The sequence below is a fragment of the Polypterus senegalus genome, chromosome 4 (genome assembly GCF_016835505.1).
Source record: "Polypterus senegalus isolate Bchr_013 chromosome 4, ASM1683550v1, whole genome shotgun sequence".
Lineage (NCBI taxonomy): Eukaryota > Metazoa > Chordata > Cladistia > Polypteriformes > Polypteridae > Polypterus > Polypterus senegalus.
In genome coordinates this window covers 80,599,858-80,623,350 of record NC_053157.1, presented here as the reverse complement: position 1 = coordinate 80,623,350, position 23,493 = coordinate 80,599,858, and the positions used below count along the sequence as shown (strand labels likewise).

Here is a 23,493-nt window from a genome sequence, read left to right as displayed (position 1 = left end):
CCTGGCCTTTTGTCTGTCCACTGAAGTTCAATCCTCAAATTCATCTTCTAGTTTCTCTTTTTTTCTTACTAGATACTGGTGATGTTTTTTTCAGGCAAAATCCATAAAATGCTATTATGAAAAAATGGATATTATGCAGAATTTCTCCATGTAAGCATTATCATATAACGAACTGTGTTGCCCAGCTTTGCCTGGAAAATTTCATACTACAATGGGCTTCAGTTTTGGTGTCTTCAAATAATTGGGTGTATCAGAAGTACTATGCAACTAAGTGCTTCTTCTTAAAATAAGGAGTTAACATTTATTTCTTTTGTCATGTTTCAATAGGTATCCTACTAAACAGATGTAACCATTTTTAGAGGCAAATGTCAGCAAATGAAGTTTAAAGGGCTAGGTAACAATACTGTGTATTCAGTCTCACCAAAACAAAAAGAACATAACCAGAATAAAAATGAAATCAGAAAAGGACCCTAGAGGACACAAGTGTAGAAAGACAGGTGCATCTGAGACAGGAAATACAAGCACAATAAAGTTAAATAGGATAGCTATTAGCTCACTGGTTAAGTAAGCTATAGTAGCTACTGTCTTGTTTCTTATTTACTTACTTAATGATGTTACTCCACTTTGTGACCCTAGACCTAAATCAGTGGGATCAATGAAAAAATGGATAGATGTTTTGAAAAAGCAAATCATGACAAGTAATTGTTTGTCTACCTGAGGCTTAAAATTCTTTTTTTATTTGCAATTTTGCTCAGCAATAGGAAACTTACTATATACAGGATGAAAGAATAAATAAAATATGTATGTATCACACTTTTTTCAATAAATTGTTTCAATTTTAAATGTGTCTTCTTTGTCTTACCTGAGAATAAGTACACAGACAGCAACTAGTGAATAGGCAAGGAGGGTCCCAATGGACATCATATCAACAAGGGCCTTCAGGTCAAAGAGGAACGCCATGACAGCTGCCAGGTATAATTCATAAAGAGACATCAGTTGCACCATCACATTGTCAACAACTTTGTGTGCAACAATTAAACCAACATGCATGCATTACATGAAAATAGGAAAGTGCCACATAGAATAAAAAGACAATGATTCAAGAACAGATGTTAAGAAAAATTAGATTATATTGTTTATTACATAACTAATTAAGCAATTAAACTGTTTCAATATTTTGCTTTTGCTTTGGACACAGAGTCATGAAATTTTGTGTAGATAAGAAAACAAAAATGATAAACCTTAACATGTTGGGTGCCATTTGCAACAAGCAAAGCCTCTTATTAAAAAGGCTAAAAATGTTTCATAGAATTTTTATGTTTATAGTGCACAAGCTACAATTTATCAATTCCAAACGAATTTTAATTGAAGTTTATCATAGTAAATGTAATATTATCCCATTCTCTTAAGTGGCTATTTCATATAAGGCTCCGCAGCCAACATGATTGTGCAAATTCACATTTGTATGTCTTTTAAACCAGACAATGGCATACAAAGTACTATATACAATGTTATTTTCATTGACTTGTGGATTAGTCAAAATGATTTTGACAACTTTTTACAGATTAGTGATAGTTTGTGATAGACTAAACCGCTTAAGGAATCTGGAGCAGCTCAGGCAAAAGCATTGTGTGACGGGGTAAAAAAAAGTGAGATGTCTATGCAACTATTCTGTGTGTTTAAGAATAATTCTACAAAAACAGTTTTGCAAACCGATTAGAGAGATGCATATAATAAACAACATCTTCTTTCCCCTCCACTCTAACCACATATCTGCTATACAGCGTACAGTATGCTGCATTTTCTATTGTGCTTTATGGTATACACCAAATGTTTACACTGTATTTCGAATTTTCATATGTTGAACATTACTCCAGTAGGTGCAACTGTGATTGACTGTGTCTCTTGGCATCTGAAGACTATTAAATTTGTAAATTGCCATGTATAACAAGAATACTGTAAGCATGCCTGTATGTCATTATAATTTGAGAGAAAATCGGTGTGTGGAAAAAGATGGCAATAAAAGAATTTAGAAAAGAGAGATGGAACTTTCACTACTGAAGGTGGAAAACAGTGAAATGCTAGCTGTATTTGTTATAGCAGAAAGGGCTGCACTAGACAGTATCTGTAAATTATCTCTACATTAATAATAATGATATTAATGGTAGTCACAGTGTTATCATTATCTGTAGAATTATGCATTTCAGTTTATTAACTGGCAATGTTAATTTTCTTACCATTTTAATTCAACAACACCTGTGATGGTGTTGTTGATAATCATCTATTTACATTGCTTCATTAGAATCATGCTGTATCAGCCTTCAAATGAAGCACTCATCTGCTGTGTAAATGTTTTGTACTGTTGTATAAAGAGTTCTGTAACAGTAAAAGTTGAAAGCGTATGCATAAGACCCATTTTTTTTTAACAATGTGATCTACTGCTATATTATCTGGATTAAATTGCTTGGAATTGTTTTGTAATAGCAAAAAGAGCCTATTACTGCATTATTTGGATAGCTGCAATTTAATTACACTTAGAAATTATTTTTTATTACCGTATATACTCAAGTATAAGTCAGGTACTGAAATCCAAAAAATTGATCATAAAATCAGACCCTGATTTATATGCCCGTTCAAAAATGTGACACATAATTTTTTTTTTTTTTTACATCTTCTTCCAGTCTCGCATCTGTTTCTCAGATGCATCGAATTTTGTTGCAGTAGCGCAGTTACCAATTTCTTTAGCTACTTCAACGATGTTTAATTTAAAACCAGCTTCATATTTTCACCTGATAGAATGCTCCATTGTAGATAAGGGATGCTCTTATGATAAAGGTGTATGAAGGTGTGAAATACAAAAAACACAAAACAGTGCAAACGTTGCTTCAGAATAGTTTGGGTATTACAGCGTGGTCAAACAGGCACAATAGAGAAAGAGAGAGAGGTTAGGATCAGGCGCTGATACAGCGCATTGCCACACCCACATAGAAAAAAAAGGCAGTCTGCTCCGTGGTTCTCTCTCAGGTGGGCGTCAGCATATCATAATCTCTTTGACCAATAGCGTGAGTTTTCCGCATTCGACTTATATGGCCGACTATATAAAATACCAGAAATCATACAGTAAAATCAAGTCCCGACTTATCCATGAGTATATACGGTATTTATTTTTCTTCAGTATTACAAAAGACTCGGCCAACTGCATGACTTCTGCCCTGGGGGGCCTAAGACAGGCAAAAATGAGGTTTATGCAGAATGCACAAAGGCTCTAGAAGGCCCTGCTTTATTTAGGGTTTAAAATGTCAGCTTCAGGAATCAATAGCTCTACCAATCACAATGTGAAATTTTATGATAATCAAGGACAAATTGATGTCCTTAAGGTTTCTGGACCTGGTTAATATAAATTATTAGGACAATGTCTCAGTGTGATTAATAGTGGCTGAGAAGAGTGTGTCTTTGGTGCTCTCAAAACATTTCTGTAGTTGTCACTACAAAGGAGATAACCCTGTCTTCTCCAGAATACTCTTTATAAACATCCAGGAATGACAATGAAATAACTGGCACATAGCATTTTATGGATTACTCTTAAGAAATGGCCTGGGTGTTTTAAATACAGACAAGGAACATAATTTAGACTGTTATTTGCTATAGTAGGTGACAACTTAAATGTAAATGTATACACTACTTATGGCATGGTTCATATTGGGTTCTAAATCTATTGGCAGTAAACCATCATTACTCATGTGATTTACAAATTACATAAGCAAAGCTGACAGAGTGAAGGTTTGTTTAGTAAAATTTGTAATCCTTAATAGCAACAATCCATTTCTTTGCTGGAACAACTGAGCACACCTAGCACAGATAAGCAATACCCGCTGATTAAAGCATCCCCGTTCAACATGCAAACCAGTAGAAGCTGATGTTTCCACTGCCATCCATTATACAGCATTGATTTTTGATAGAAACAACATACACAAACTCACATACAGATCCTCAAGGGCTTACCAGCGATGGTACCTGCTGCCATTGTGGCAGCCACCGGTGACTGACGCTTACTCACATTGGAAAGAAATTTGAACAATAAGCCATCTCGAGCCATAGCAAAGAGAATTCGGGGCAAGGGGAACATGGCACCCAACAAGCTAAAATAGAAAATTCATATTTCAAATGTACATATGTGCAACACACTTTTAATACCCTGTACACTTAACCAAATATAAAAGTGAATAGAGGAGGCTTCACAGATGGTATCCTTTTCTTTGCTTTAATTCTGTATAGACACAGTCGAAGGAAGAAAATCCTCTTGTTCACTTTACATTTGAACCTACAAAAAGTTGGTTACAGCCTTTTGCTCATATTAACATTTCCTAAGAGACTCTCACCTGCTACCACACCGGAGGTCAATGTAGCGATAACTGGGGTCTTCGTTTTAGGATTGACTCTGGCTAAGACTTTGAAAAGCACCCCATCCTCTGCCATAGCATAGATAACACGAGGCATTGGGAAAATGGAACCGAGCAGACTGGGTGGAGAGCAGAGACATGCAAACGTGGCAGAGGTTAGAGGGACAGCAAACTAACATAACACTGTACAAGGTGAGAATAAAGAGGAAACAGAAGCATCATTTCTTATTGCTTGGCTACATCCTTTGGTTTAGAATAGCATTTTGAAAGTAATGGCAAGTAATAACTTTCTTTTTACATTTCCAAACTTGATCATGTCTCTTTTTTCCTTTCCAGGACACTGTTCCGTCTTCAGTCATCCATCCACCCTATTGGTTAATGGTGCTATTTGTGTGGCCCATTGGACACTTCTGCTGAATCTTTCATTTGCATGAAACATACTTTTAGCATAGTGCAAAGCATACAAGTTAGCATAATATTAATAAATACTGACAAAAAAAATTTGTTGGCCAATTGTCTTTCTTCTATAATGTCACTAAATTTCAATGAAATACATCAAGGCAGTTTTGAGATTTTGGGGATTTAGTTTTTATTCTAGTGGGGTTTTTTTTACCCCTAAATATTGCTATATTAAAGTGTCCTTTCTTAGCGAATACCTAGTGCCCTAGATGTATCATCCTGCCAAATGTCAGCTTTTTAACCAAACAGTAAATAGTGTTTTAGTGAGTGAGTGAATGACACAGGCTTATACTAATTTCCTACATAATTTAAATACGGTAACTTTCTTCACGCATCTTTGAAATTTACAGAAATTAATTCATATCAAGAAATGGAATGGTAAGGAGTATTAAGCTACAGTCATTTACATAATTACAAGAAAATAACCTGAGGGTTTAAAATGTAATATTTAATTCAGAAAGGCATTAATCATCTCTGTTGATTTGCCAAAACATCCATAGCATTTACTTCTTAGTTAAACCTAGCAATCCACTAACACATTCTCAATAATGTGAAACAAAACAAAACAAAAAATGCAAAACTTTAAAAACGATTCCCTTTAAAATTTAAGTTAATGGTGAAATCACTGTTTCAAACTCCACAGAACCCTATAATTGTCACATTAAATGCTTCAAGTACAACACTTAGCACCCTGGGTTCAAATCTTCTGCCCAGTTGTTATCATTGTGAAATTTGCACATAAGTTCTCCTGCCTCCAAGTGCTCTGTTTTTACTCCTATACCTGTATTCCAAGGACATATGTGTTATGTTAACTGCTTATTCTACACTGTCTTCTTGTAATTGCGAGTTTTGAGACTGTGTGTACATGTAATCTGTAATGGACTGGTACCTCCACTAATGCTGGTTCCTTTTCAAGGTACAAGGTTTCTTTATTTAGTCATGTCTACATAAGAAAACATGAAATTTGCCTTCTCAGTTGCATCTAATAACTTTGAAGGTTTTGTTCCTGATGTTGACTAAATAGTGTCAAGCACCTTTGTAACCCTGAATTGCAATAAGCAGATTTTAAATATTATGTTAGGGTTAAGCAAAAGAGACACTAATCTTAGAAGGTGCGTGCATCTAGCTTTCTAGTAGCTGTATCAGTTATTGCGTGTGATAAAATTGTTGATAACTGATATACTAGCTTACTAACAATGCAAACTCATCTTTTATCTACTGTACATCTATTTTATTATTTGAAACTGGGCTTTGTAGGTATTGCCCTGATATCACAATGTCAGAAATGGACAAAATTAGTAATGCGCCACTTAATTAAAGAAAATTCTTTTGTGTCAGTGAGTTTCATGTGATCAAAATCAGATTGATTTATCTTTGTTGAAGTCCTTCTTTTACTTCAGCTTGAATTGTAGTATTAATAGTATTTTAAACAAAAATGACTCAGAATAAATGACTTGAACTTGCCACTAGAGCTCATTTTCCTTCTTTCTTTAGATGATTTAGAATTTGTACTACAAAACAGTAAAATGCAATTATTCTAGTAGTTAAATACATTAATGAATGAAACAGTCAACTGAACTACTTTTTTTAAGGGTTTAATGAGATAAGGCAACACTGCAGTGGCTGATACTTTATAAGTCTAAAAAAAAATACAAACAAATGACTCATAGTGGTGCAGCAGTTAGTGTTGCTCAGTGGCGTAGCTCGAGTTTGTGTCGCTCAGGACGGGGCAGTGGTTCAGTTTGCTGCCCTTTAACATATCTAAATATGTTAACCTATTTAAATATGATATGATAGGTGGGGATGTTTCCTGCGTAGGGCAAGAACACATTCGGATTGATAAAGAAACAAAATAATAAATTGTAAATTAGTTGTGTATCTTCCTATAAATTATTATGTGTAATGTTTATTTTTGTTATTGCCTCATAAATTTCAACTGCTGTGTCTGATGCCATCACAGAAGGACAGTCTGAAAATTATTTTTGAAGCATTTGTGGATAAAAATGAGAGAATCTTACTTTTTTCATTCATGAGTTATATTTTTCTGAATCCTGCTGTTTACACATGAATTGTACTGAGCGTTTTGGCCAATAATGCCTCCCCCAAAAATGTGGTGCCCGGGGTGGACCCCCCTAGCTATGCCACTGGTTTTACCAACTCACAGCTCCATCCTTTTGCTTTTCTTCTGTTCTGGTTGCTTGGAAACAGGCCTTTGTCATACTGTTTCTGATTTCAGCAAACAATGAAGTGACTTAACACCTAACAACTTTGGAGAGGAGGTTGACATAGGAGACAGCATGGTTCATGGCCACTAGAGGGCATATTGTCCCAGTAATGTACATATAGCACTATACTGTTCCTTGAAAGACTGAAGGTGCAGGATACCAGGAACCACAAAGTCTAGTCTAATGTTTCTATTGCAACTACTATACTGTATATGTCTGCCTCTGAATTGCAAGTAATGCACAATGAAAAGTATCCTGGTTTTAATGTTGATTTGAGCCTTGGGAAATGTGGAGTTAGTAGGTAAGGGGACAAATACCTGACAGAGAGGAGTAAGACATGGATGCCATGTGAAAGAGAATTGTTGGAGATAGCTGTAGTGATTAGTGCTTGGGGCATAATATGGAAATGTGGGCAAAAGGACATGCCACCCCATAGATCACAGGAACTACTTTATATTAGAAAGGCCCAGAGTGGCTCTGGGTATTTATTATATTATTCTGTATTTTTTAATTACTGATTCTCTATCTTTTCCTATTAATAGTTCTTAGTAAGCTTTTTTTGATTGTTAAAGTGGCCTGATTGTTACCATTCTGGATTTGAGAACAGCTCAAAAGAAACCCTGGACTTTCACATAGGAAACTATGAAGTCAGTTTGATTGATTCACCTGAACATCCATCAATTTATTTTCTAATGCTCCTTTACAATATTTTTAAAAATGAAGAGCTATCTCATCGGGACCAGATGAAAAGCAGAAACTATCTACCACAGACAGCAGAATGTTCTAACCTTTACTCATACGGAGGCAATTTAAAGTTGAAAATTGTCCTAAAAAATTATCCTAAAAATCATGCCATTGGGATGTGCAAGGAAACAAGAGGACCCTAAGAAAAGCCACACAACTCTGAAACTAACATATAAATTCCTCACAAGCAGTGAACAGGCTAAAACTCAAACCCAGAAATTGTAGGGTAGTAGTGCCAACATGTTCCATGATTTGATTTGTTTTATCTTTACAGGGAATAAAGTTCGTCTCAGTAGATTGGCTCATAATGCTGAGGAAACTGTCAAAGTCAATTTGGTGGAAAATAAATTATTATTAACTAAAGTAGTTAAACAAAAAAAAGCCCTAATATATTACAGATGCTTGATATGCCTAAGGCCAAGAGGAAAAAAAATAAAGAGTGACAATAGCTCAATGTAATGAATTTTATATGGTTGTTTGCCTGAAATTACAAAAATGTGATGCCTCATGGTAGTCTCAACCAAAAATTAATCACACTTCTTCAAATGACTCCTAGCAGAAGACCAGAACACACCTAAGTTAAAGAGCAGTGTCTGAACTACTGAGTTACAACCCACGCTGCCGCCAGTGGGTTGTGAGATTGCTATTGTTTATAATGTAAGACAGTTGCAGTAGGTCACAAGTGGGTCGCCACTCCAATGACTGTACTCAATCCCACCATGCTCTGAAGATCACCAAGGCCTCTTCGGCTCTACTTGATTAACCAAGGGGACTGACAGTGTACAATTCACCAAAGGAGAATTCACCACCTCCCTGTTCTAATGATCACACTTTACTCTTCAAAGGGAAATACTGAGTTGCAGAGAGACTTAAATGGGAAAAAGTTGGTAGTGAAACCCAAAAGGTTGAGAAACACTAAAATTCAGAACCTATAAAAGAACTTTAAAAGAGTATAAGCACTTTGTAGCATACACATATACTGTATAATATCATATATGTGTGAGAGTGTGTGTATATACAGTGGTGTGAAAAACTATTTGCCCCCTTCCTGATTTCTTATTCTTTTGCATGTTTGTCACACAAAATGTTTCTGATCATCAAACACATTTAACCATTAGTCAAATATAACACAAGTAAACACAAAATGCAGTTCTTAAATGATGGTTTTTATTATTTAGGGAGAAAAAAAAATCCAAACCTACATGGGCCTGTGTGAAAAAGTAATTGCCCCCTGAACCTAATAACTGGTTGGGCCACCCTTAGCAGCAATAACTGCAATCAAGCATTTGCGATAACTTGCAATGAGTCTTTTATAGCGCTCTGGAGGAATTTTGGCCCACTCATCTTTGCAGAATTGTTGTAATTCAGCTTTATTTGAGGGTTTTCTAGCATGAACCGCCTTTTTAAGGTCATGCCATAGCACCTCAATTGGATTCAGGTCAGGACTTTGACTATGCCACTCCAAAGTCTTCATTTTGTTTTTCTTCAGCCATTCAGAGGTGGATTTGCTGGTGTGTTTTGGGTCATTGTCCTGTTGCAGCACCCAAGATCGCTTCAGCTTGAGTTGACGAACAGATGGCCGGACATTCTCCTTCAGGATTTTTTGGTAGACAGTAGAATTCATGGTTCTTGGGGTAATTTTGGTCGGCTGGCCACTCCTGGTGATGATGATCAGAAACATTTTGTGTGACAAACATGCAAAAGAATAAGAAATCAGGAAGGGGGCAAATAGTTTTTCACACCACTGTATGTATGTAATGTTATAGAAATGTGTATTTTCCAATATCCAAAACAGCTTCACTGAAAAGCTACTCGTTTGCTTTTAATGAACTAAAACACAATGGACAAAAAATTATAGACTTCATCACCATCTCTATTTATTTTATTATATTCAGTGTTCCTATTAAGAACAGTAAGTGGTATGAACATGCTTTGGTCCTGAAATTGCTTGACATTTGGACATAATTCAGAGAACAAGTGCTCTCATGGCATGCAATAAGCAGGATATTTTGAATGTTTTCTTTCTTATTGATTTTAGTAGCAAATTTGCTTTTCATCCACTTTTTAATAATAAAAGAAACTATAATTCAGTGCTTTACATTTCAGCAAGTTCAGAAGCAGATTCAAACACTATGACACTTTCTACAAAGCCATCCAGTGTTTAAACAAAATTGTTGATTTTTAGTAGCAGTTTTTGGTTTTCCCATGTTTAGCCATTCTGGCTATGCTTTTCATTGTCTGTTTTCTCATGAATCTGTCTCTGCACTACATATGATACTTTGTTATTTGATTTTTTTGGCAACCAAAGTTTGCTTTTTTATTATCCTTAACATCTTAGCTATTACCAAGTAGATAATAAGATGAATGTTTCACAAGCAGAGATGACTGATGTGGTTTTGATATGTCCTCCAACCATAGAGTTAAGATTTAGACAGGGAGGCAATCACAATTTCAATGGCTAGCCCTCCATCAAGTATGAAAATAAGGTTGCGAAAGTTAAAAAAAAAAAGTATACTGGAAGTTTGCAAGGTGTGTCTCAGCTAAATGGTCTCCTTTCATAAAGAATTTTATAAAACAGATGTACTGTATTGTTGTTCAGTATCTCCTAACAAGTTTGAAAGGTTACACTTACACAATATCGGAATGTAACAGAGGGAATGATTTCAGTTGCAAATGCCGTGAGGGAATAAAAGTATACAAGTTTATCAGTTAGTGGTGCAACATGCTGAAATTAAATGTAAGAATAACAAAGTAATTCAGATGCAAAAATTAGCCTGGTCTCGCTGCATCTTTTCTGTTGAATAAATCACCTCTTTAAAACTTTTTTTTTTTTTTTTTACTATATGGTATCGACCAGAAAGACATTATTAAAATTACTAAGATATATTTAGTTCTAATTAGGGCATATGCAAAATAAACATTTTATTCACTTTCAAAATGCTTTTCTGTGCAAGTTACAAAAGTACTCATTTTACAAATAAAATAAAATTTAAATTACAGTACATCTTTCTGTACGCATTAATATCACTCACAAAGATGTAGCCAAACATATATATTATTGTTTTCCCATCACCAATTAAAATAAAAATTAATACAGTACCCAATCTTTTCTATAGTCATACATCAATTAATTAACTCTTGTTCATTTACATTGGAAAATTAAAGCAGCTGTTAAACACAAGAGTTTTACATTATAAAATTGCATTTTTCATGCGTAAAGCCCAAACTTTGAAACCAGTCTTCAAGAAAAACACATTACATACAATGATGATCAGGAATATTTTTTGAAACAATATAATCCGCATCCTGTGAATTTTAGAGCTGTAAAACAGTCATGTTTTCTGTTTTATTCTATTGTGTTTCTATTTGTAGTTCTATATGTCAGAATAATATGATAGAACAGCGCTTATTAACAATTATGGGAAATTATAAATATTGGGTCAAGGTATTCCACCATAGAATGTTGTTTTCTACTGTTTCACTAGAGAGAAGCAGGGGAATGTTTTAAAATATTAAGAGAAATGAGTGATAGAGAGAGATAAAGACATCCACTGAATATAGTAAGTTGAGTTATTGATTATTATGTATTATAATAAACAGGTTAACGCCTTTATTGAATTATCGCCTTAAATTGTGTGATAGTATTCATTTATATTTACCGAGTGTCATTTTTGAAAAGCACTAATTACGATAAACTGGAGGGTCACTCAAACCTGTTGCTTTACAACTAAAACGTCAATGGTCTGATTTCTGCCTGTGTGGAATTTTAACATTCTTGAAGGCTCTATGTTTGGGTGTTCTCCACATACTTTAGTTTCCTTATGCATCCATAACAAAGGGGTTATGTTAATAAGTTACTCTAAAACTGTCTGAGTAAAAATGAGCTTGATTGTACTTGTGAGGGTGCTCTGTGATGCACTCGAATGTGCAGGTTTAGAGGATAAAATTAAGAGACTAGACAAGACACTGATGCTCTTAAGAGAAGCAAACATTTATTTCCATTTTGAAATTTGTGTTTTCCAGCTCTTTTTTAAAAAAAACATGTTGTAGATTGTTTTAATTACTGTAGAATTTCTAATAATGTCTAATATTGAGTAACTGTAACAGAGAAGATATAATTTAATGAAGAGTTTTATAGCAGTACTCCTGCCTGACTATGACTGATCGGGCAAATGAAGCAAGTTGTTTCAGGCTCTACTTTAAAACCTGTGATGACAGGTTATTCTTTTCTAAGCCAGGGGTGTGAATGATAAGAGTTTCTAGCACATCATTCTGTTTTCTGTGAGCTTCCTTGTTTTAAAGTTTACTCTTCATACCACTGTGGCCTGATACCTATCAATATTAGACAAGCTCCATCACTCTCACCATTTAAATCAAGGGTTAATACTTATTCTTTTACCATAATATAAATCAAAGCTTAACACTAATTATTTTACCATAATACAATTCTGTTAGAGTCACCGATGAGGTGATTCATATTATTCTTTTTTATAGTTGTGGTGTTTATTGTGATTGACTATTACTGAGTCTTTCCTTGTTTTGATGTCTTATGATAGTGCTTGGATTCACTGCCATTTCTAAAAAGGTTAACCCTCCTAACCTGTGTGTGACTGACTAACCCACACCGAACATTTACCAATACCAGCCTATACTCCACTACATCGTGGAATTTCTGGGGGATCTAGCTGGCCATGGTAATATAGATTTGGACTGGCCATTTTTTATGTGACTACTGTTATGATTTCTAGTTTGCTTTGTAATTTTTTTTTCTCTGCATATTATTTTTTCGTTGTCTTGACATATTTTACTTACATTCTGTAGATTATTACTGTTACCTTCCTTGGTGGTTTTCTTTTCTTTTAGAAGTTTTCGTTTTGCTTAACTTTATATAAATAAACAACTTTTACATTTGCTCATTCCTCTGAATTTTGCAGTTTTAATGGTTTGACATCAACATTATGAGTTTGAGTGATGGTGTCAATTATGGGTTTGACACACAAATCATCTGAGCTTTTGATTCTGACTTTCTCTAACAAAGTGTTGGTTTATAATGTGCGACACTGGGGTGTTTCCTCCTTCCAAATATTTCAAAAACTCTACTTAAATTAATTAGGCAATGCAAAATAATCATGAAATAAATTTATTTATTTGCACAACGTGCCTGGTCAGTGCATGTTAACGTCTATTAAAAATTGGTTTCGATTTGTGCCTGTTTAATTTACGTGTGAATACCTATATTTCCTGAATGAAAAACATCGGCAAAATGACAGTGTATGTAAGTCCTTGATATTTTGGCAAGCAGGTGACCTGAGGCTGCCTTTTAATTGGTTGCTTTCAGATTTTTCCATGGACGCAGCTCTTTGTGCCCCAGATGCTCCCACATTTATTGGCAGAGAATTAGTATTGTTATAGGTTTTTTTAATCTCATGTGTTTAGACACTGTTTGGGCAGACTTGCGACAAGTGTAGAATAAAATTAGGGTAGGAATGACTCTGTAGGTGTGGCAGGACTAGTGATTATATGATGTGGATTAATGGAATACAGTGGAAATGGCCAAGGACTAAGCACTCTTTTAGTAGAGGCAGAATAAGATTTGGATTATCCTATGGATGTGTTATAGGACAGACGGAAGTGCATGTTATTGGATGATTACACAGATAAGGGTGTGGACATTATGGTATGGGTTTTGGCAGAATGGGAAACTGGGCAAGTTGGCAAAGGACTGGGCAATTTGATATTAAAATTGGGGTTGTAGGTACATCTGTTCCTTTGCACATCTATAGGGCAAGTTATGCAAAAAAAGCGGACTGTGGGTGACAAGCACTGTAGTTTTGAAACACAGTAGAAATGGGAAAGCTGGCATCAGTTTGGGCAGCATGGAGGAAAGGGTATAATACATTTTAGTCTGGATTTGTCCTATGGGTCTGGTACTGGACAGGCCACGATGTGCACTGGCACTATGATGAGGACCACAATAGCCTATGGAATGACCAGATAGATAGATACAGTATGAAAGGTACTGTATAATAAATAAATGTTAAAGGCACTGTATAATAGATAAGTGTTGCTTGAGTTTGTCCCCCCAAAAACTACACCCCATGCCCAAATGTTTTTCAACTGCCACCACTGGTTTCCTCTCCTGATCAAAAATTGGAATTGCCCTAGTGGCCTTCTGCTTCTATTCTCCCACAGTACAAATGTGGATTTCTGAGCTTTATTGCGCTTAAAATCTATTCAGTTTACTTCAACATATTAATACTGTAGTATTTACTTAACAATTAAATCTGTACTTAACAGATTTAAGAACCTAATTAAAAGTCTAGTAATAGATACAGTATGTTTTTTGTCACCATAAATAGGACGTAAGACACTCTGTTATGAAGCCTGAGAGTTTCTTACCTTGTTGACAACGCACAAAGGGAGCCAACAGCCACCACAAATTTTGCAGGACCCCAACCAACATACTCAAAAGCAACAGGGAGAGGGCTCTTCTCATCAAGCAGGTAATAGGGCATCATGAGAGTAAGGGCAGCCGAGACCCCAAAATAAGCCAAAAAACAGACAAGGAGAGATGTCACAATGCCAACTGGAATAGCTTTCTGTGGACTTTTCACTTCTTCCCCTGCAAAGTAATACAAAATTATTATATATATAAATTGCAAAACACATTTAATGTGTAATATTAAAAAATACAATTTAGATTTGCGACTTTATCTTTATTTAATAAAGGCAAACAAAGCAAGTACATTTTTTTTGTTTTTGCCCACTTACAAAAAATACTTTATTATTTATTTATTATTTATAATTTATTCAGTGCCCCAATGTGTGCCAGACATTTTGTTAGAATAATTTAAAAATAGATTAAATGTGTTTTTAGCAGTTTTCTTATTTGTTCATGGAAAACAGATTTATGCTACAAGTCATCCTTTGAAAATAGGACAAAACTTTTGGAATGTTTGGTTGACAGAAAAAACAAACCGTTTTTGTTGCCATGCATGCTGTAAGTCTGAAGAGTGGGAGGCTAAAAACTGTGGTTGAATATACTGAAAATAGTGTTGAAGTCATTCAATCATTCTCCATATCAACGTATTCCAATGTAGAGTCATATTGAACTAAAGCCTGCCATTGCTCCATTAGCATTAAACAGGAGGCAGTTCTGTATGGGGCTCCACACACATTCACACTCACAATGTAATGATTTACTGTTATTTTTTCTACCTTTTTGTATTTAGTTGATCACTTTTCAGTTATATAAATGTATTTATTGTTATGTTTATTTATTTTTGCATGTCATTTTGTTTCTCCTGGGCACCACCATTTTGGTGTGCAGGATCCATGTTGTTGGTGGCACTGTATTCTATCTATTATGTGATGCCTTGAAGTATCTGAGAGTATTTAAGATGGCAGTGATAGCTATATTCTTTTGATGGTGATAGCTAGCTTCTTTTTCCTTTGCTATACAATGCTTTATGCGTTATTTTGATTTAATTTGTGGTTATCATTTTAGACTTCATTGGTTCCTTAATTCTCTGATTCATGGCTTTGACCTGTGCCAGTTTAAAATCAATGGTTTTGCCTTTTAATCTCCTCGGATGTATAACGGCATGTGTAGAATTCACACTATAACATGGCATATGGACAAAAGCAGAAATGTGCGTGTGCACAAAAAAATCCAGATGCATAAATCTGTGTGAACACCAACTTCCACATTCATCTGTTACATAAATCCCGGTCTGTGTGAAAAGTAACGCACGTGCACACGCCTACTGTCCCACCCTGTCTCCTTCCAGAATTACGCCTCTTTGAATATGCAAATCAATATAAATAGCCCTTTAACTCAGTGTTGTGAAAAGGCATTGGCAAAAGCACATGGGGGGGACAGAAGAATTTCAGTGAACACCAAGTGGAAGCAAGGAAAAACTTACTATTTGTTTGTTTAAACAGTGGTATAAACAACAAAAGGAAGTTGATCGAGTGACATAGAGTTTTGGAGAAACTCTAAAGTTCAAGTTGACAAAGTCACACAGTGCCCAAAATAAGAAAGAAGCTGTCACATATCAAAGTCGCCGTGAAAAGTTGAGTATTAGCCCACCTTCTGAGTATCATATGAAAGCTTATTAGGGTACAGAGAAAAAAAAATAGGCACACAGTGGTGAAAAAAGCATGTAATGTCAACTTTAATCTCGAAATTTCCACTTTAATCACGTAGTTTATTTTGTCATTAAAGTAGAACATCATAAACTTCATCTTAAAATGTTTAATTTACTAGTTTCTCAAATCCCATCGTAACTAAAGCAGCACATTAAATGCTGTGTTTTGTATTTGATCTTCTATGTGCTCTATGTGTGTGAATTACTACGTGCTTCTTAAACCGGCTTTCTCTTCCTCCGACAGGACACAGAATCCATTACATTCATGATATTACAGCTCTCTGAATAATTAAAATACTGAGATGTATACTTGATATTTTCATGATGATAGGAGTTAAAGCACATTCTTAAACATGGGAACACAGTGGCGCAGTGATTGTTCATGCCTCACGCAAGATGCTTGCAGCGCCGTATGCGACCTTCGATGACATAATTTATTGCAGCAGTACTGTCTCTTTCAAATGTACTAAGCCCCAATTCCTGACCTTACTTTTCTTTCTCCAAATACCCAATCGTCACACAATAAGCTCTGTAATAGACGTTAAGCCATCTGTAAGCTTAGAACGCTGATTCTTCATAACTTTTAAGGAACATTTAAATATCTTCATAGTACAAGTTTAATTATTCTATCCTTCCAGTGTCACACCAGCCCCAGCAAGCATACAGCGGAAGGCAAGAACAATCCATGAACGGAGCGCCAGCTCTTTGTTAGCGCAGCAACACCGTATCCTTACATGCTTAATTATTAACAATATGGACTATTTAAATGAATTTAAAGTTTTATCTGTATAAAGGGATGTGGATCTAAAAAAGAAAGGGTAACCACACAGGAACAGTAGCACTGCTTTCACGCTGGGTGCCACCAGTTTGCAAAACCGAGTGGAGAACTTGCGTACGCCAGGGTTAGAGTTACCGTGAAAATGTGCGTGGCTTTACGGCAAGTTTAGTTTTTATACAACGCTATTTGAGCGTGGAAACTTTCATACGCAACATTTTTGTGCGTACGCACCATTTATACATGAGGCCCCTGGTCTCATCTATTTAGTGCACTGCTTTTTGCACTATGGCGGTATATGCACCAAATCTTTTAAGAGTCACCATTCAAACTAGGCAGTATGAAGGAAGCTTACCCAGCTCCTGCATTCTGTGGCCCAAATAGACTCTGCCTCAACCACTGCCCTTAATGGGAATAAGTATATGCAGAAATGAATGGGTATAACTGAGGTTATTTAAGGTACTATATTATAAAATACCAAAATATCACGGTAATTCTGCTTCTTATTATTCGCATGGCAATCAGCTTAAATGACGGCTGGTCATTTAGCTCTTGTTTAAAGGAAACAAGGCAAGTAAACCTGAGGAACGGGTTTAGAGATTGAAACTAATAACCTGAGTTCAAACAAAAAAAAACATAACATATTAGAAGGCACAAAATAATAAGAGAATAAATGAAAATGATCTAAAAATCAAACAGGAAAATCACTCTTAACTTTAACTTTTAAAGCAAGTTAGTAAGGTACAGTTTCTTGAGAATTAAACTAACCTGTTGTTGCGATGCAGTCAAAGCCAACAAACGCATAGAAGCATGTGGCAGCTCCTGCCAGAGTTCCCCCAAAACCATAAGGCATAAAGCCACCCTTGCCATAGGCACTTGAGATATTACTTGTCAGAGATGTGTTTCTGGTATAATAAAGTGAAATATAAATAACATGAATAGAGACACTTTTCATCCATTATTATGAAGCTTTAAAAATGCTTCTTAAGTTGTAAGTTACCAAATTAGGAAAATGACTACACTTTGTATGGTAGGAAGTACAGGCTTGTTGTACTGCTTCTGATAACTGAAGCAAACAATAAGAGACACAGTCAAGATATGGATCTTAAGTGCTTGGAAAAGGTAATTGTACAGAGAATTAAAGTAGAATAAAAGCAGGACACATGTAACAATTTACTAGACAATGCAAAGAAAACTCAAGCAGAGAAAAACATCAAAAACAATATGTCAATATTAAAAATGGTAGGGGTGATAAACCATTATTTATTGACAATTCTGAGCAAGCTTTTGTTAACTGAAGTGATTCTACCCAGATTCACCACACCATTTTTTCACATAGTGCTACCAGTTTATATTGCCTCAACTGTTCTCCTTTGTTGAATTATCGATAGATAGATAGATAGATAGATAGATAGATACTTTATTAATCCCAAGGGGAAATTCACATAATCCAGCAGCAGTATACTGATAAAAAACAATATTAAATTAAAGAGTGATAACAATGCATGTAAAAGCAGACAATAACTTTGAGTAATGTTAGCATTAAAGGCAGAACTGTCATCAATTCCATTATTTCTTACAAGTCATTAATTACAAGAAGTTTTAAAATAGTTGTTTAGACTTCAAGGACCAGTACTCAAGACAAACAACCGAGAATTATTTAAAACAAGAAAATCTATGTGCTCAAATATAATGAAAAAAGTAAGAGAAATACTTTTTCCTAGCCCAGGCTTTGTCTTTAATCTCAGTAAAGTGATTTATACAGGGCGGTCTAGGTAGCCACATAGAAGGAACAGAACACAGAAACACTTAATTTCACCTTAAAGAGACAGAAAAAAACTGCTCAATATAACATTAACTATAACAACACTTGCTTATCTTCAGCTAGTCCAAAATGCTGCTGCCAGGCTCCTAACACACACTTGAAAACAGAATCGCATCACACCAGTCTTAGGTTCTCTTCACTGGTTTCCTGTTCGCTACAAGATTGAGTTTTACTGTTTGCTTTTAGGTCTTTAAATGGTTTAGCCCCCTATTACCTTAGAGAGCTCTTTCACCCTTCCTCTCCTTCACAATCACTGATGTCCTCTGACTAAATGTTATTGGTTGTGCCAAGATCGAGACTTAAGCGTAGAGGGGACCATGCTTTTGCAGAAGCTGCGCCTAAACTTTGGAATAGTCTATCATTTTATATTAGTTTAGCACCAACTTTAGACACTTTTAAATTCCGCCTCAAAGTCTATCTTTTTGCCTTAGATTTTTAAATTTGTATGTGAGTATTTATTTGTGGTGTATTTAGCTCCTATGATTTAGTTTTGAGCAGAATTAAACCATGCCTTAGTAGAGACTGAGGAAGAGCTGTGTTTAGCTTTCTCTTTTGGAGATTAACATATAATGTAAATTATAGTTTTGTTATACTGTATCTGTGTCTCTATTAACTTATTAAATTGTATCAGTTTAACATTGACTTTTATGATTCCATTAAATTTTTTGTTGTAAAAAAAATAAATATTCCTATTACAATATTTAAAATATTCATAATAAATATAGATAATAATTCATACATCCACACAGGTTTAAAGAAGCTTGTGACACATTCCTTATGCAAGCACATATAAAGGGCATCTATTTAATATGATATAACAGCAAAACAAAACAAAAAAGAGTTATGCCTTACTTTGTCATAGCAGTAATGTTTACAAGGAATTCTTCAGATATACTCCAGTTCATGGAATCTCCTTTCACAAATCCAGCAATAATAACAAAGACAAGGACCAGGACATTAATGGCAGTAAAGATTTTGTTGACCCAAGCAGATTCTTTTACTCCAAAAGATAAAAGACCTTAAAGAGATCAAAACCAAAAAAGTATACAAAGCTTAATTATTTGAGCCTGAAACAAATGGTAGGATAAGAATAATAGATGTTTTTGAATAGGTCCTGAATTCTGGTCTAATTAGCTGTTTCCTTATGATGGTACATATTAATGTCTACAGTTTTCTCATTTTCTTTGTTCAGGATTGTGAATTCAGCTTTCTAGCGATAGATGATCTGATCTAATCAAAGCTTTATATGTTCTTGAATTGTACATAATTCATTATTGGAATTTATTTGGTTGGGCTAATTTATATGTATTTTAAATAATTATAATTTTAAATTTGTACATTTCAAGAAAAAATATTTTTAGGCAGCACTACAGTGCTATACTGGACAGTGGTGAATGAACCCTTGCAGTTCCAAGCACCCAAGCTGCATTCCCAGCCTAGTCACTGGCTGTTTGCACATTCTTTGTGTATTCTATGTGCTTCTTTTTCAAATTGCATTTTATCAATGCACTCTGGTTTCCTCAGATCCCATACATATGGAGATTAGATCCATTGGTGAATCAAAATTAACTCTACATGGGTGGAGTATGTATGAGTAGATACTGTGATTCATCCATTAAGGTCTGGGTCTGTAATGTCTGATACTGAGTGGAGTGTCTGAAAATGATAAATGGGCTAATACTACTACTACTACTACTACTACTACTACTACTACTACTACTACTAATAATAATAATAATAATTATAATGGATGGAAAGTAAAGATTTCAAAATAATTTCAAGCAGATATATAAGGGTAAATTGTTTTTTATTTAATTTATTTTGCTTCTGGAGTCCATTAAATCTATTGGTTTTATTTTCCTCCCCAATTTCATATATGGGTTGCACAGAAACATTTTTAGATTTGCTTTCCTGTGGACGTGATGTGAGATTTTATGAATCTCATGCACCGCCAACATTAAACTGGTATCAGAACAAAAGTCCTATCCTTAATATCATCCAAAACAGAAAACATCACATGCATTACCACTCCCTAAGAATTAATAACACTACAGTGGAGATGGCGGGAAGCTTCAGGTACTTCCACATCACAGAAGACCTGAACTGGTCCAAGCATATCAGACACCTTAAGGCACTTCAGACTGCTCCTCCTGATACTTAAGAAGTTCTACATATTAACCACAGAATCCCATCAAGAAGTATTACCAGCAGGTTTGGAAACAGGACGCGGCAGGACTTCAAGGATCTGCAAAGAGTGCTACGGTCAGATGATCGCATCACTGAGTGTGCACTCTCTAGGACATCTATAATCAAGCGATGCTGGAGTAGGGCAAAGTAAATTATTAGTGATACCAGCCATTCCAAAAACATGTTTTTCTCTGTGCTGTGTTTAAGGAAATGCTTTCCGGAGTCTAAATGAATAAAGTGCAGAGTGCTACATGCTAGCCGGTGTCAGTTCTCATATGTCATGTTTATGTATGCTTATATAAATTATTTTTCTTTGTTTTTTACATATATTTACAATATTAATAAAATGCACAATATTGATGCCATTTTATACTGTATACAGATCGCATAATTATTGTTTTTATGTTCTTCTTTCTACTGCACAGTCTTGGGAGTTTAGCAACTAAGCTTTTTACTAAGTATTGCAGTATGTATAATAGTATGTGACAAGTAAAGTTTGATTTGATTAAATTTGCATTTGCATTCTTCTGTTTTTAAATGCCGGAAACACAACTCATTATTATTTACAGTATATACAATACATCCATCCATCCATTATCCAACCCGTTATATCCTAACTACAGGGTCACGGGGGTCTGCTGGAGTCAATTCCAGCCAACACAGAGCGCAAGGCAAGAAACAAACCCCGGGCAGGGCGCCATCCTACCACAGGGCACACACTAGGGACAATTTAGAATCGCCAATGCACCTAACCTGCATGTCTTTGGACTGTGGGAGGAAACCCATGCAGACATGGGGAGAACATGCAAACTCTATGCAGGGAGGACCCAGGTCTCCTAACTGCGAAGCAGCAGCGCTACCTACTGCGCCACTGTGCTGCCCTATATACAATACAATAATATGGATAAGTGCTTTTCACTCAAAGTTTTTCATTTTATTTTGTATTTATACATAATCATTCCTTGTGCAATCAGAAAACTTACCCAAAATGTTTTGTGGTGCTGACTAATTAATCATAATCAGAATTATACATTAAAATAAAATAACTGGAAATCTTTTGGTTTGGTAGTGTTTGATTCTTCATTTTTCCTGGTCTTAAATAATTTTCTTTTAAAGACTTTGTTTTACTAAGGTTTTGAAGTTTGCTCTTTTACTTGCATGGTCATTATTGATCTATTTTGTTTTTATAGTTTTATCATTATTTTGGAACATCTGTTAGGCTTCACTATTTTGTACCTCAAATGCTTACAGATGTGTAACAGTTGCTATTCTACATAATCCTGAAGTCACATCACATGATGTCACCAGGGCGATGCAGTTATAATCAGCACTGGATTTTAGATGTCATCCAATTTTCTTTTGCAAATGCTTTTCTTTATGACATTCTGTTTTCTGACTTTCTGGCTGTTTCTTTCAGTTTTTGTCTCAACCTTATTATGGCCTGATCTAGTGATCTGGTCTACTTCAGTACATACAGTGTACACGATTCAACTTAACTATATCCTGGAAGGAATTAGTAGATGAAATCTTTTGAGTGTAAGAAGAAACACTATGCAGAAACTAATACTGTCAAATCTGCCTCGGATGTGCCAGAATAGAGTAGTCAGTGGCTTTGGTTGAAGAGACATGGCCTAAGCTGTTCTCCAAAGTAGAAGTGCTAAAGATTAGGTAGACACAGAGCTTGGCGATTCTGGAACACCAGAAGTTGTCACTGAAACCTCCAGGGACATAGTGGGCTAATCAATGAAATGTAAAGTAAGAGGGATGTCCACTTGAAAACCCTTCTTTAACACTGAGATTAATTTTTGTAAGTGTCTGTGTAATGGATAGCAACATCTTATCCTGTGTTTAATGAATCTACTGAGGCTGTGTTATGTTTTACAAGAGAAGGTAGATAATTTGAGATGATAATGACCTGATCATTTGTCTGCGACCTTATTATTTATAGAAACTACTGTTTTCTTTTGTGTTTCTTAGAATTTATTGGTAGTATAATAAATTTCATTTTTACCACCACCCATTTCAAAACTTGAGAATCTGAAGATGCCACAAAAATCCAAAGCAATAAACCAGTAGTTTGCACATAACTGTAAAAGACAAAAGATGACTTTTATATGCATGGTTCAAGATAAACATTGCCAACATTCTTTGGTAATGACACGCAGCATTTTTATATCATTTCTGTATTCTTGTTGTATATGCTGCCTATTTTGGGATTTATTTTGAGGAGCTGAAGACTATGCAGTGAAAATGCTCTTTGTAAATCATAGCAAAAAATCTCACAAATGAAGTAAAATTTGAAACCCTTCCACACAGGAGAGAAAGGAGGTCTTTTATTCCTTTATACACTTGTAGAATTAAAAAAAAAGATGATGCTAGATGTTAGTAGCACTCTTGGGTATGGCAATGACTTGGTGTTTTAGGAGTGCAACAGAGGTCTTTTGGGAGTATAAGATGTGCTTTTCCTTAACAGCTTATCAGCAAAATGTACACCTGGGAAGTAAATTTTGAAATTAATCTTCCCATTTGATAAGAAAGTTTGATTGGCTCTTATGTGATAAATGGCAATAAAGGAGTCCAGCTTGAGAACATTACTGGCAATAACACAGAATCGGTAGCTTGGACACATGTACTGTACTGGTGTGAGACATGTTAAATGAAAGTCATGGAAGAGGAATGCCATATGCATGTGGGCTGAAAGAAGACGATGTTGTGCAGTGGCCATATG

The 23,493-nt window shown here is 35.2% G+C and overlaps 1 protein-coding gene across 10 annotated transcripts in view; it reads right to left on the bottom strand.

Annotated features, from left to right (window-relative positions):
* slc7a2 (solute carrier family 7 member 2) overlaps positions 1–23,493 on the bottom strand; it is a 324,691-nt gene that overhangs the window by 25,213 nt on the left and 275,985 nt on the right. For 9 of the 10 annotated variants that reach the window (XM_039750935.1, XM_039750937.1, XM_039750938.1 and 6 more), the window contains 5 exons: positions 19,431–19,596; positions 17,522–17,658; positions 14,228–14,450; positions 4,380–4,519; positions 863–965 (listed from right to left, as the gene is read on the bottom strand). In XM_039750935.1, coding sequence (XP_039606869.1) covers positions 863–965; positions 4,380–4,519; positions 14,228–14,450; positions 17,522–17,658; positions 19,431–19,596 — 769 coding nt within the window. Of the gene's footprint in view, positions 1–862; positions 966–4,002; positions 4,140–4,379; positions 4,520–14,227; positions 14,451–17,521; positions 17,659–19,430; positions 19,597–23,493 lie in introns of all 10 variants that reach the window. The other variant, XM_039750942.1, reaches the window with a different exon arrangement.